Raw genomic sequence first — 15,006 nt, 5'->3', positions numbered from 1 at the left:
GTATTTTCAAATACACCATGCGTTAAGAAAAATCTACCACATTTCATTTTAAAATGTTTACAAAAATATAAAAGCAAATATTAACCAGTGTTTTAAAAGTATAGCGGGAGAAAATAAAATTCATAAGAAAATTCAAGAAAATAAAATATTTTTTATAATTTTTATAAATTATTGTCAATAAATAATTTTTCTTTTTTTCTGTGTCAGTTTATCCAACGGAAAAATAAAGGAAAAGGTTAAATGTATTTTCAGAAGTTGGAAATCAGAATATAGGTCGCGTGGGTCACGAGCTCACATGTTATTAAATTAAACAATTGATTTGTAGATACTCCAAATCCTATCTGACAAATATAGAGATCAAAGGGAAAAAAAATGATATAATATAAAAGAAAAAGAAAATTAGTTTTTTTTTCTTGGTACCTATTAGGCCAGGCATCGATATCCGTACGACATTCGTAGGGCATACATATATATCGGTGAAGTGTTTGTGTTATACACACGTATTAAATATCGATATTTGTACGACATTCGTATAATATATATCGGTGAAGTGTCAAATTTAAAAATATTTGTTGAATTTCTGAAGCAATTTTAGTATGATTCTAACACAATTTAGGAAAAAAAAATACATTAATTTTCTAAAATCTTAAATTTATTATATAATTTTTTATTATGATTATAAAAATTAAAAACAAATATTTTAATCATAAAAAATATCTTTCTCTTTCAAACAAGATTTAAAATATAATTGTGCATATAAATCTATATAAATCTTTATTATCAATTCGTATAATTTATAATTATATAATATATAAATTTATGTTTTTATGAATTTTGTAATTATATAATATATAAATATTTCTTCATAACTAATTTTTTAAAATTATAAGTATCTTCGTATTTTATTAGTGTACAGTATAACTTAGTAGTAATAAATGGATTGAGAAAGTAAGGTAGCTCTTATGTTGATCCACGATGATTGCTGTGCCAGTCCCATATCAAATTAATAATAATAAATAATAATATAATAATTAATCAATCTGAACTAAACTCCGAAACCAACAACTTGCTGATATATCTCCATTCGCAGTTGCTGTTCCTGGTCGTTGTTTTCACCAACTCACTTCCTATCCAATACAATATTGAAACTCATGATTATTCCAAAGATAAAATAGTAAGAAAAGCTATGACGGTTTTCCTTAGTGTTTCATCATATGGGTGTGTTTCAAGTCTTCATTTTTCACTGGATAAACATGATAAAATAACCTTGATCTTGTCAAAACTTGTTTTCTCAAGACAAGCTTAAATAACTTTGGTGCATAATGATACTAGCTTGATCGATCCTCAGCAGGGTCCACCTGCAAAATTTGAATGGCACCCTCGATCTGTTTCCTTCTTTTATGCCTTCTGTTCCTTTCATCCTCCACGACTGGTGTTCAAGATCATGAAGAGGGTTTTGTCTCCATCACCATATCTGATAAGGGCCTTGATTTTGCCAAGGATATTCTAATAGACCAAGCTGTTGCCTCTATTGTTCTGTCCCAGTTGCCACAGATTGAGAAGACTGTTCAAGTCCCTCTTGTTGGAAAAGCCAAAGTTGTTCTTTCTGAAATCTCTATCAATGATATCCAAGTGAATTCTTCATCTGTTAATACAGGAGAGACAGGCATTGCTCTTGTTGTTTCAGGAGCCACTGCTAACTTGAGCTTGAATTGGAGGTACTCTGTCAGCAGCTGGTTAGTCCCAATTGGAATTTCTGATAGTGGAACAGCAACTGCAAGGGTATGAATCCAGATTCCAGAATATTATTCACTTTTTTGTTTACTTAGGACTAAACCCTTTATCTTTGAGTAATTTGTATACACACTGGCCTAGTAAAGTGTCACTGAATTACAAATTGTTATGGTTGACTTATATTCTAGCCATTTAAAAATTTATATTGACCATGATTTCCATTTGGTTGACAGTGTGAAATACAACTCTTTTCCTTTTTTTTTCTAGAGTTGCACCGATTTGTTTGCTGGCTTATAATTTGCTTCGTAGCATTGTGGTTTAATTAAGAAAGTTTGACCTTGAACTAAATAACAAGTGTTTTCCTGAAGTTGGTCATTTTGATGGGAATTGGTTTGGCTGGTTGTGGTTATGGCTGAAATTTCATACAAGGCACAATGTATTTCAGTGTCCGATAGCCTAAAACCTGTCAGTAATGCACTTTTTGTGCAAATAATTTTTTTTGTACCTGCTTAGTGTTATATTCCTCATTCTGTTGTGCTGTGATATGTTGGAAGGTTAATGATTTGCAAGTTGGACTTACTGTGAATTTAACGAATCAAGAAGGAACTCTTAAGCTGCTTCTCCTGGATTCTGGATGCCATGTCAGAGATTTGTCCATAAAGTTGCATGGTGGAGCAGCTTGGCTTTACCAAGTGTAAGGAACCTTCTTTAGCAATGGTTTTTTATTACTAGAAACTGTTACACATGCTCTACCATAGAATTATGTTCTTCTATTGCTGATTTAGGCTTCACAATTCCATAGGGAGGCTTTGGCTTATAACTATATAATCCTTGCGCTATATTTCAATCTTTAGTGTGGGACATGAAACCGATAGGACAGATAAGTGTGTTCCATTATCTTGAGCAACAAAAAACTTTTCTAGGGAATATAAAACTATTTTTCTGATATCCTCTATTAAGTAGTGGACTTAAACTGACTTATAAGGTGAGGTTTGCACGATAACGAGTGACACGAAACTCTCGCTAGGATATGTTCGAAAATGACTTTGATACCATATTAAGAAGTGTATTTTAAGTCTAACTCAACCTCATAAAATCGGCTTATAAGGTGAGGTATGCACCCACTTACAAACTATGAAATGTTCTAATCTCTAGTTGATGTGGGATCTCCAACATCCTCCCGAGTTGTGTTCTCTTCTAAAGAACCAAAGCTTGACTCGTATCTAGACCCTGATATATATAATATTTGATGATATCATGCCAATAATTTATATTTTATTGCAGGCTAGTAGATGCTTTTGCAGGAAGTATAGCATCTGCAGTTGAAGAGGCAGTTTCTGAGAAAATAAATGAGGGGATATCAACTCTTGATGTGTTATTACATTCTCTTCCAAAGACTATCCCATTAGACGAAACAGCTGCTCTAAATGTTTCTTTCGTGAGCAATCCTGTGCTAAGTGATTCTGCTATTGAATTAGCCATCAATGGTTTACTCACAGGAAGGAATGAAATTTTGGCACCTCAAGGTTACCACAGAGGTTCAGGCATTTCTGTTTTCCCTGTTGACCCTTCATCAAAGATGATAACAATTTCATTGCATGAAAATGTTTTCAAATCCGGTTCCTTGGTTTACTTCACTGTAAGTTTCTGAAGTTTTTACTTCTTTTATTGGAGTGTTTTTTATAATAGTGAAACTTGATTGTGGAGCCTTTAGTAGGGTGCTTTGTGTTGTTGGAATCTCTCTGAATTTGGAATATTAGGATAACTTTACTGAATTCCAATAGACCTTGTATTGCTGAACTGCACCACAACATCTGTAGGATTGAAAAGAGCAGTGCTGATACTGATTAGGCTTTATGTCTAATTAAGTGGCTTCAATAAAAATTTTGTATTCAAAGCTTTTTGCGTTGGATACTTGTGTTATTATAAACTGAAATATAGTTTTGACGGTTTTTGCTGTTCTTGTGCTCACTCAGGCAGATACTTTGCAGTGGACTGTTGATGAACTACCTGATCAAGAACTTCTGAACACTGCTGAATGGAGATTCCTCATTCCTCAATTATACAAGCAATATCCAAACGATGACATGAATCTTAATATCTCTGTGTCTTCTCCACCGGATATACAAGTGACAAACAAAGATGTTGGTGTCAAAATTTCCTTAGATATAATACTCAATGTTCTGGAAGCTGGTGAGGTCATACCTGTTGCATGCATCTCGGTGGTAAGCTTAATGAAAGCCAATACAAAGTGCAAAGTTTAAAGTTTGATGATGCTTACACTGTTTAAGTAGCCATCCCTCATAAAGAATATACTGCTATATGAAATTCAAGCTTTCCACTATTTTTGGCATCATGTGGTCTCTCTCTCACACAATCTTGTGTTGATCTTCTAACTAAATTTTCAGAGAGGCCTATTTTTTTTTCTCTGAATGTCTAAGATTCTACTTATCTAATACTGTCCATAAACCTTGGAAATTGGTACAGGATTTTAGTGCATCTTGTGCTGCAGAGATCTTAGGAAACAATCTTGCTGGTTGGCTTAAACTGAAAAAGTTTTCCACCAACTTGAAATGGAGTAAAATAGGGAAACTTCACATGAATCTGATTCAGGTAAATTGGAATAAATGTATTAGTCTTTTCTGCTTGTAGCTTCGTATTTTGATGTGAAATTGGATGAAATTGTACAACAACAAAATGCCTTATCACACTTCTCAGCTACATGGATTACTTTGAATCTTTTAAGATCTTGTTCATCTTGAAATCCTTTTAACTATTTTCTCCAATGCCCTTCGTGATCTCCTCTCTCCTTTTTTATTAGTGATAGGTCTGAAAACCTTAGAATAATTCAATAAGCAGATAACATGTGTTAATAAATTTCAACCTCTTACAAACACTTAGCCTTTCAAATTTTACATAATCAATCCATTCAGAAACCAAAAATCTGCACATGGTTTATGATATGAGGCTGGAAAGATAGCTAAAGCTAGATTAACAAAAGACAGAAATTCAAATTCTTCTATCTGCCATTCTTGTTATATAGATAGGTCTTATAAAGACCTTTGATTACATTTTGTGAGCCAATTCCTAAGGGACATAAGTCTCTTATTCTAACAAAAAATATTCCCAAGTTTGACAGAGTGATAATTAAGAACTAAATGTAATATTTTAACCATACATGACTTTCTATCAGTTTAGCACAAATAAAACTTGATCTCATGTGCACAAATGAACCTCTCCAATGTTCTATTTTGACATGTATATGATTGTTAAACCTTAGTTATTTTATATTAAGGCTATTGTTATGAATCTTACTCTTTGAACTGTGTAAACATTTGCAGTCAGTGACATCAAGTGTCCTCAAAACCGTCCTCATACCATACCTGAACTCACAGTTAATGAGGGGAATTCCATTGCCGATTCTTAATGATTTTGCTCTTGAAAATGCTCGTATATTGTATGCTCCCCCATGGATTACTGTGTCTAGTGATGTTTCTTTCTTAGGACACTATTATCACAAGCAACTACCAGCTTATGTATCATAAACATGTTCTCAGACATTTGTCTGCTTGTGTACCAAATGGTAATAAGGTAATGAGCAATAGTCAAGAAGGCTGTGAAGAGTGAATGTCATGAACAACCATGCATACAAGTTCATTACTCAGCTTCTGGTATTTTATGTATTCCATCATTGGTGTACCTGGTTTTACCTTTTGTAAATCATGCTGTCCTGAAGATTACTTGAAAAGATTGCTCTTAATTTTATGTAGTCAAGGATTGGTATCTTTGTATGTAAATTTGTGAAAATAATATTAACTTTTTGTTTGCATACTTCATGCACAGATCTTCAATTCGATCTTAGACTGATATTCTTCACCTTTACCTCGAGCAAAATATCCTCATCTTGTTCTTGCCACACAATATTCATAGTTATTCTTGACTACACTAATGTTCTCGTATAGGGTTGGAACCAAGAGAACGATTGAACCATTCTTCGCTCGGTCGGTCTACACCTCACTCCTTCCTCTCTCAGACGTTCAAGTCAGATTTTTGAGATCTGTGCTAATTTATATAATTATTGTGGACCATTTGTCGTTAATAGACCTAATAAAAAGAGATCAACAAACGTTTGGATCATTACTCAATCCTGTGGTTGGTCAAGTCGGTCTAGATCAAATACCGAGTTAAGCTATCGGTCGTACCGGTACAACTAATTTAATTAAATTTTAGTTTCTCATTTCAAGTTCAAACTAGTTAAGTTGTCAGTTGACTCAAACCCTATCTATTCCCAAGTGTCATAATATACATTGATTATAACATAACACGTATATGGCTTATTAAAAAAGGAACAAACTTTACAATTTAAGTTCCAAGGACCATCCTTAACTTACATAAACCTTGTGGAAATTTTTCAACCTTAGACCAAATGGGCTAAATCAAGTAGAGTGATTTGATTAATTTTGATAGCAGCATTTGCCATAATAAAAGATATTAATAACGGTACAAAATAGTCCTCTATCTCAATTTGAATTATTTTCTACATATCTAAAATAACATTTTTTCAAAATTTTTTAATTATTTTTCAGTGAATCCTATTTTGGTCTTTCAAATTAAAACAAAAAACAATCCAATTCCTTTAAAATAATGATTTTACTCATTGAGTATTAAATCTGAGGAACTAGTTTCTTAAAAAAAAAAACTTTTTAACATTCTTTAAGTTTAGTGTTCAGAGAACCAAATCATATTATAATAAATTTGAAGGACAATATTTGTTTTTTAAATTTTAGACAATAAAGAAATATTTATCTATCATAATTTTATTTATTATATAATAATAATAATAAACATTTATCCATAGAGGTTAAAAAATGTGGAAGTTGAAACGGTGAGTCGAGTACGAGTTGATAAAGTATAAATAGAAGTGATTAATAATATGGTTATTTATTTGTTTGTATTACGTGTGTTCGTCTCTCTCTCTCTCTATGGATCGCTCTGGTGAGCAACTCAGTTGAACTCGTTCTCTTTCTCTCAAGATAACTCAGTACTATTAACCCCATCCCACCCAATACACTTGAATACCTAATTACTCGCACGCGCAACGCAAACCCAAACCCAAACCCAAACCTCGCCTTCATCTCTCTCAACACACTTACCCGCCAAAATTTTAATTAGCCTTAGCCCCCTCCAATTCAAACCTCTCTTCTCTTCTCTTTCATTCTCTCTCTCTCTCCTCTTCTCTCTTCTCCTCTCTCCCCTCTCTCTCTAGGGTTTCTCTCCCATGGAGACGGAGGAGGAGCTCGTCGATCCCACACCGGAGGACCAGTCCTTGCCGCTTCAGAACGGGGACTCTGACGACCGCTCTGCCAAGAAGCCCAAGGTTGATGCCGACGACGAATTGAAGAGAGTGGCGGAGATTGTGCTCGTTCTCTCCACCATGGCCACGGTGCGCGCGGGGAGGAAGCCTTCCGACGCTGAGGTCGAGCTCATGAGAGAGGCGCGCGCCAGGCTCGCCGGCCTCTGCCAGGGTTTGGCTCCCAAGGATATCGTCGCCAGGGAAGCAATTGGCACCGTCATCGAGGATCTCGGATTGCACTCCAAGCTTAAGGACCAGAGGCTAGGGTTTCGAACTCCCAAGATGTCTATTGCCGAGAGGTATTCCCATGCTAAGTGGAAGGTAACTGCCAACGCTCTCTCTCTCTGCTCAATTTGCTTCCGTCGTTTCGACTTGTTTGTTATTTAGCGGAATTGCGTGTGGAAACGTTGTATCGGTGGACAGCCGAGTGGAGTTTAAGAGTCACGTGTGTGTGTCTTGGTTGTTTTGAATGATTGTTCGTGTGAAACCTTGTTATAAATGGTGCATAAGTAACGTGTTGTTGTGAATTGTGGCTTAGCTAGGAAAATGAGGATAACTGTGTGTTCTGGATATGCATTCTGTTCGTGGAGTTTAGAAGCGTGTTTGGAAGCTTGTTGGAAAGGAAGAAAACATGCGTGGGATGTGATAGCTATAATTATTAGCTTTTTTGAAATCACATTCAAGATATGGAGACTAAACATGGTCATGTCTCAATATTGATGTGAAAAATGAGCTTAACGAACGCATAACCAAACAGACACACTAAGAATTTCGTGTTCCTAGTCCTGTGAAATTCACCTGATACTTTTGCAAATTTTGTATTTCTTAGTGGAGGGATCTTTGGCCAGATTATTGTGTACTAAAGCGCTTAGGCTTGGCTAGTACTGGGTTAATTTTCTGCCTTTTAATCTTAAACTACCTCTTTTAGTGGGCTTTTCATTGAGTTTGTTGGAATGTTAAACACTGTTTACGAACAAGTATTTTATTTTTCATGTGCTCTCCCGAGAGATTTCTTTAGTTATAGTGTGCATGTAATGCTAAGAATGACAATCTGCATTTCTTTTTGATTAGTTTTTTCCCTTTATTTTGTCTTTCTTTGTTGCCATTTTGGTTCCTAGATGGAGGAAGCAAAGAAGTTTTCTGCACCGTCGACAACACATACATCTCAACCCTTACAACCAAACATTAGTGAACCTGTTGACAATCGTGTGCCGTCACATGTTGTTCGAATTTTTCCTTCTGATAAATCAAGCCAACAAGCAATCCCTTCTATGGGTCCCGTGGTGTCTATTCCTCCCCATGTTTCTGCAGGATCTTCTGCAGTATTGCAATACCAGTCAACTGGCAACGAAATAAGACCACCTGTGGTTTCTGGTGTGATGCCTAGTGGTCACTTGGGGAGAAATTCATCTTCCTTAGTATTGCCTAAAGTTGAACATCCACAGTTCAAAGTTGATGGAGGATCAAATGGGTCTTCTTATATGCTGCAAGTCCAAGGTATTGTCTTCTGAAGCTCCTTACTGGATCCAACTTCCAAGAACTGGTGGAGTTACATTTCCGATTGATGAATGACTGACACTGCAGTATGTTTTCATTGTATAATAGATGCAACACATTGACAATTTAGATTTTATTTTACTGGGAAGCAATAAATAACATTAACTGAATTTTTTGAGTTAAGTACTGTAGTTTTATGGTTATATATCTACAGGAGTTTCTTCACTTTAAGTCATGGAGTGAAGCATGGTAAAGCCTGAAAGTTAACTGGATTGGTGTATATCTTGGTGAATATGTCTATTTTGAGTGTACTGAATGGATATAACCTCCTAGCAGATGTTGTTTCTGTTTCCTTGTTTTTTGAAGACTGTGAAATTGAATTTCCTTCGTTTCTTTTTTTTCCTTTTAAATCTTTGTAATTTGTTGATAACTTATGAAAAGCTGGCATTAAGGTTTTAAATTATTGTCATTTTTTGCTATTTTTTTTCATAGCTTGCTGGTAGTGGATTGTATCTCTATAATGTGCACAGAAGTGTATCTTATGGTATTTTAGCCATGGGAGCTGAATGTTATGACTTTTAAATTGTAGCAAATTCATCAGCGAACCAACCTTTGGTGAATGCTCCAACATGGTCTATGCAGACTCATGCTGCTCCAATAGCAAGAACGGCATCCGAAAACAAGGTGCCTGCTACAAACTCTGTGAAGGCTGAAGGAACATCTGATGCAACCGTATCAAGGGCAGGGCCTCAAATAGCAACAGACCAGAGCTTTAGACCGTTTATCACTCAAACAGCTTCTGTAAATTTGCCTAGTGTGCACCAGCCATTGCAGGCCACGAACATTGTTCAGCCTCCTTTGATTCCCAGTCACACTGATATTGCAAAGGTTGTCCAGAAAGTGTTACTACCAAAGCTTCCCAGCCATCCCACTTGGATTCCTCCATCAAGGGATTATATGAATAAGGCTTTGACATGTCAGATGTGTGAGCTCAGTGTTCATGAGGTTGATACTGTACTTCTCTGTGATGCTTGTGAAAAGGGATTTCACTTGAAATGTCTGCAGCCCTCGGTCTTGAGAGGAATTCATAACAGAGTTGATTGGCACTGTATGAGGTGCTTGAGTTTAAGTGGTGGAAAGCCTCTGCCTCCAAAGTATGGTCGTGTCATGAGATCCTCAAACACACCACCAAAATTGCCCTCTAATACCTGTGGTTTGCAAGCTTGTTTTGAGAATAAAGCAGAGAACATAGAACCAAAGGTCCTGCAGATGGTAGCAAATGGGAGCAGTGTTCCAACTGTTGTCAGTGTCAATCACAATGTTGAGGTGGCATGTTACTCAAAGTTCCCTGATACCAAAGGTATTCAAGGGATTGGCATTTCATCTAGTATTGAAGCTATCGATAAGACGCCTGATCCAAACAACTCTATGAAATCTCTTAGTGCAGCTTCTAGTCCTTCTATTGGCTTGCTAGGTGAATGCTCTACTAAACAAATAAATTCTAAGGTTTTGACCAGTAAAGAGACTTCAGAATGTGAGTCTCTTCCTAATTTGTCTGAGCTGGCTAGATGTGATAGTATGCAATCATCACAAGACTTTCAAGTGGAACAGACAATGTCAAAAGACAACGCTGAAGTATCACCGGAAAAACACATTGATAGTAATATTATGAATAATAATCAGAAGGACTCTCTTGAAGGGGAAAATTTAACTTATGATATCAAGCGTGATGACCAAGATGCTGCACTTGCAAACAATGTTGGAATTTCTGGAACTAATTCTGAACGTAGACAGCACCCTGTATTATCTTCAGATAGTTCACATGCTGTAGACTGGATTGGTGATGTAGTGCAACTAGCAGATGAGAAGATTTTTTATCAATCTTGTTGTGTTGATGGAGTATCATATAGGCTACAGGGTCATGCTCTTTTTCCTACCAGCAATGGAAAACTAGCTCCTTCTAAACTCCAGGCAAGCAAATTATAATTCTTTCATTCGATTGTACACTAGCCATTGATTATACAATACCTGTAGAAACTTACCAGAAAAGTTAAGTAGATATGAATACCAAAAACGTTTTTAGTGTACTTTTCTATTTCTTATGTTTTGATTGATTTGCGCCCTTATGTAAAAAAAATGGATTTTTTTTTATAAATATGTAGAACTTTAACAAAGAAGGTTATTCCATTTTTATTTTCAGTCTATGTGGGAAGATTGCAAAACTGGCGTAAAGTGGGTTAAGGTGACAAAGTGCTACTTTCCTGATGATTTGCCAGGGAATATTGGTCATCCGTGTATATCTGAAGTCAATGAGGTAGTTTTCTACACACACCTACATACATCTTTATATACAAAATTATAATTAGATATGTTTTTCTTAGATAAATGTAAATAAATGTATTAATGTAAAGGTGAAGTTTGTCATTGGTATGTTAAGTATGCTTTTTATATATTTTATCTAAAGCTGCATTGGCTTTTGCATGCACTTATACACCATAAACTGTTTATTGGTTTAAACCTGTAACCTATACAGTTAATTTATATTTTGTTTGATACTTCAAGCAAATAATAATTCTCCACATCCTGGACATCCTTCACCATTCTTAATCATGTGTTGCGTCTGGATGTTTTCTTATATATATGTTTTCTTTGTTGAAGGTTTATGAATCTAATAGTGATAGAACTGAAATGGCTGGCTCTATTCAAGGTCCATGTGAAGTCCTTCCGTCTGATAAATTTAAACAAGAAAATGACAGGCGATGTCAGTTAGGAATTGAGGAATGTACTAGAATACAGCCCATTTTCCTATGCAGGTTTGTTTCCTTAAAGTCATCCATCATTCTAGAGAGTTTTCATTTTATTTCGATTTAGCATATGCCTGTTTCATTCAAATTATACAATTTTCATATTTTTAATTCATCATTTTCTTGGTAGAAAATTATAGAAAACAGTGAAACGAGAAAAAGAGCTGATTTTATTATCACGTAGACTTGCCATAGATGGTGGAAAATTTGAATCTGAAACCCATTTTCATGCTGCTCTCAGACATGACTGAGCATTAAGAATGTGCCTTGTTTTTCTACTTTATATTCATTCCATTTTTTACGTAACATTAGATTGGCACTATTAACTCTAGTTTTATTTCAATTTGATGATTTTTTGGTTCATAGAAGAGAAAAATGGAAGAAAATGCTTAATTTTGTGGTAATCACTTTTCATGGAAAAAATTGAATACCAGACAGTATATTTATTATTGAACCTGGAAGGATATCTTAAACAAGAACCTTCATACATGTTACGGAGAGAAACTATCTTCATTTTCGTGGAAAAACTACTGTGGTCTCATCTCATGGGACTACCACAACGTGTATACGGTGAGAGTAAAAGCCATAGTAATCAATCTAGTGCCAACCCCTAATACACTATAGTGGGATAACTCATTATGGAATGTCCACTATTTCAAATATATTTGTATGCATAAATATAATCTATACTTATAAATAATTTCTCATATAAAGCTGAAAAGTACTAAAAGGGGGACGGAAACAATATATCTGAAAGCTTTAAACATTCGAGTGATGAAAAAGGGATGGAAATAGAACAAGCTTGCCAGGAAACAGTAACAGGAAGTCTAAGACTGATGCAAAATGTTGGGAAGAGAGATGTAATTGCAGTTGCTGGACTCTGGTGGGATGGGTGGGCAAAAGATGGGATGTATTTTGAAAGACCTGCTCAAGAAGTGGGGTTAGTTTTGTCTATGATTGTCATTTCCACCGACTCCCCCACCAACACAATGGAGGGGAAAATTAGGTTTTTGAAACTCATCATAACTGCTGTGATTGTGGGGGAAAAAGCTGTCAATTTGACTGTCAGTGTGACACCCCAAAATGCCACTCTAGGATGTAGCTGCACGTCCAGTGATCTCTCTGTGGTAACATTGCACTCTATTAATTGCTTTGGTAACAGGTAATGTGGAGAAGACAGAAAAGCAGCCTGCTCTGTACTTAAAGTTGCTGAAGAGGTTGTCTCTTCTCCGGTGAGGGTGAGTGAGTATGCAAGAGAAAACGATGTCTTTGGAGAAGTGAGTGGAGGAGGAGGGTATTGGCGACATTGCTGCTGAATTCGGGGGTGGAGGGGGTAGTTTTATGCAATGTCATTTTCAACCAAAATTCTCCCTCCCTCTAAACGACACTACTGCAGGGAAAGATTTGGATTTTTGAAGCCCATCACAATCATGCTGTAATGCGTGTGAAAAGCTGGCAATTTGGCTATGACCCCAAAACTGCCATGCAATGATGTTGCTAGTGTTATCAATCGTGGAAAGGTAGTAATCTGCCATATCATGTAGTGGCCAAATTGCGGAAGTCACCTAGTGGTTGAAATATATGATATATATCAATTATATACGTATGAAAAATTAAATTCTATTCAAATGAAAATAAAATGCATTAACATTAACTCAAGTTCAATTGGCTGGAGACTTGCCAAGGATGACAAGAAGATGCTGTATAGCAGCTGCACTAGTGGATGGAGTTAAGATCTTGGATCCAAGGAATTTTTCAACAATAGCACTATTGTGCCACTATAAAGCTATTGAGAGACACTGGATGTCACTGTAGTGCCCCATGGCTGCTCTGTGTTGCAATTGCACATCATTAATTTCCTTGGTAACAGCCACTTTTGATAACAATAGGTTTACCTACTCATCTTGAATACCCATTACAAGGCCGTATTTGGCATATGGGCTAGCTTTTATGTGACATTTAATTAATCCATGTTTACCAAATATTATGTGGATATGGTCGTCTATTTGGATTAAAATTCTAATGCAAAGTTCTGATGAAATTATTTCATTAGTTTGGAAGGAACATGAATGCTGTTTTATTTGCATTTCTGTTTCTTTTTTATTCCATCGTGTATGTGTTTTAGATGCTTGACTTCTGATTTTGAATTCATATTTTAAATGTTCATACTGGGACTAGCAGTGTAGCTATTAACTGTATTTGTATACCCACGGCTTGTTAATCAATCTAGACAAAAATCTGAATAAAATCAGAGTTGTCATTTTTGCCTTGTAGATTTTTTTTTCCGGTCTTTTAGTTTTCAGGTGTCTTAAGTGATTTGACTTGTTTTGCAGGTGGTTTTATGATGAATTCAAAAAGTTATTTCAACCTGTAATCAGTTGATAATGTCATGAAGTTATATGTTCCATGATTCATACACTGCAATTTTGTGGTGAGTATTTTTTGTATTATCTGTCCAAATTGTAGGCTTAAACTTTGGTTATTCTAATGCATATTTATTGCCTTTTAAAATAACATGGGTGCCATTGTAAAATCTTAGGACCGTTCCATATTGGTGGTTATATTCCTGAATTCAGGTTGAATTTACTTCTTGAGTTTGGACTTGCATACTTGATAGTTTCTCCCATTTAAAAAATAATGCTGAAATTTTTTATAGAATCTAAACTTGTTAATGTGATAATCACATTCTTCATCTTCGGCAATTGATATGGAACAAACACTGGTAAACCATGTACGTAGACAAAAAAATATTATGAAATCAAACCATAATTTTTAAATACACTATTATTGATTGAAATTTATTGAGACTTGTGAAATATTGGTCGTACTCCCTTTTTGATGAATATCACTTATAATTTGTGAGTTTTAATAATTTCAACAAAAAATAATGTCTTATAAGCATTTCTTTAGTATTAATTATTATTGCAGTCCCTTGATTCTCTCCGTCTCAGTTCCCGTGCTGATCTTTGAAGATGTGCTTTTCTTTGGATGCAGGTATTTGGGGGGTTTGGAACGGGAATTTTCTTGCATTGGTGGGGGTAATTGAGCATGCATTAAAATTCCTGCGAGACCCATTATAAGGCACATTGCAGCGACTTGCCTCCTCGTAATAGAATGTTCTATCATTTCTGGATGAATTGCATTTGATGTAAAATATGTAGCTGAAGGAAGCTGTGTGGACTGCTTAGTTTTTAGCTTTCGCTTTGGTAGTTCTTTTCCCGATAGATATTCATTCTGTATAATTCTTTTTCGGGCATTAGGCTCTTTAGGCCCAATAATCACATTATTATCTTTGAATTAGATCAGTGTAGTTCCCTCAGCATGCTGAATTGTAAGATGCTTCATCTGTACAAAACCCATTTCTTCTAAAATGCATAGCCATTCGATATCACCTAGGCCTTCAGGTTCTGCTGGCTCAGCTTACTATTTGCTCATGGGCTCATTTCATGTGATATGTTTTATTTCTTTATTTTGTACTGTTGTTTACGACGGTTGTTTTAGTAAAATATGTTAAAATCGTCCACTTATAAAGTAGATGATATTTCTTAATTCAACTATATTCACATCATTTACACTTTGTTTGGTGCCCTCGCTGAGATCATGTACCGTCAATTTTTC

The 15,006-nt window shown here is 35.5% G+C and overlaps 2 protein-coding genes across 2 annotated transcripts; both read left to right on the top strand.

Annotated features, from left to right (window-relative positions):
- Nucleotides 1–1,047: 1,047 nt before the first annotated feature.
- LOC137823318 (putative BPI/LBP family protein At1g04970) lies at nucleotides 1,048–5,585 on the top strand. The gene is made up of 6 exons (XM_068628399.1): nucleotides 1,048–1,782; nucleotides 2,289–2,428; nucleotides 3,019–3,373; nucleotides 3,711–3,959; nucleotides 4,222–4,347; nucleotides 5,076–5,585. The coding sequence occupies exons 1-6, from the start codon at nucleotides 1,372–1,374 to the stop codon at nucleotides 5,277–5,279; spliced, it is 1,485 nt and encodes a 494-aa protein (XP_068484500.1). The 5' UTR covers nucleotides 1,048–1,371; the 3' UTR covers nucleotides 5,280–5,585.
- Nucleotides 5,586–6,674: 1,089 nt separating this feature from the next.
- LOC137823317 (uncharacterized) lies at nucleotides 6,675–14,779 on the top strand. The gene is made up of 7 exons (XM_068628398.1): nucleotides 6,675–7,408; nucleotides 8,206–8,584; nucleotides 9,174–10,555; nucleotides 10,785–10,898; nucleotides 11,243–11,397; nucleotides 13,722–13,819; nucleotides 14,383–14,779. Exons 1-6 carry the CDS (start codon nucleotides 7,013–7,015, stop codon nucleotides 13,768–13,770), a joined length of 2,475 nt encoding a protein of 824 aa, XP_068484499.1. The 5' UTR covers nucleotides 6,675–7,012; the 3' UTR covers nucleotides 13,771–13,819; nucleotides 14,383–14,779.
- Nucleotides 14,780–15,006: the final 227 nt, after the last annotated feature.

Source organism: Phaseolus vulgaris, chromosome 8 (genome assembly GCF_000499845.2).
Source record: "Phaseolus vulgaris cultivar G19833 chromosome 8, P. vulgaris v2.0, whole genome shotgun sequence".
NCBI classification, from domain to species: Eukaryota; Viridiplantae; Streptophyta; class Magnoliopsida; order Fabales; family Fabaceae; genus Phaseolus; species Phaseolus vulgaris.
This window is presented reverse-complemented; position numbering and strand designations above follow the sequence as displayed.

Bases quoted from the DNA above. Each gene is read 5' to 3' on its own strand.
- LOC137823318 (XM_068628399.1), top strand. From the start codon at position 1,372: ATGGCACCCTCGATCTGTTTCCTTCTTTTATGCCTTCTGTTCCTTTCA. The intron at 2,429-3,018 runs GTAAGGAACCTT...ATTTTATTGCAG, and splicing joins GCAGCTTGGCTTTACCAAGT to GCTAGTAGATGCTTTTGCAG. The intron at 4,348-5,075 runs GTAAATTGGAAT...AAACATTTGCAG, and splicing joins TTCACATGAATCTGATTCAG to TCAGTGACATCAAGTGTCCT.
- LOC137823317 (XM_068628398.1), top strand. From the start codon at position 7,013: ATGGAGACGGAGGAGGAGCTCGTCGATCCCACACCGGAGGACCAGTCC. The intron at 7,409-8,205 runs GTAACTGCCAAC...TTTGGTTCCTAG, and splicing joins ATTCCCATGCTAAGTGGAAG to ATGGAGGAAGCAAAGAAGTT. The intron at 10,899-11,242 runs GTAGTTTTCTAC...TCTTTGTTGAAG, and splicing joins GTATATCTGAAGTCAATGAG to GTTTATGAATCTAATAGTGA.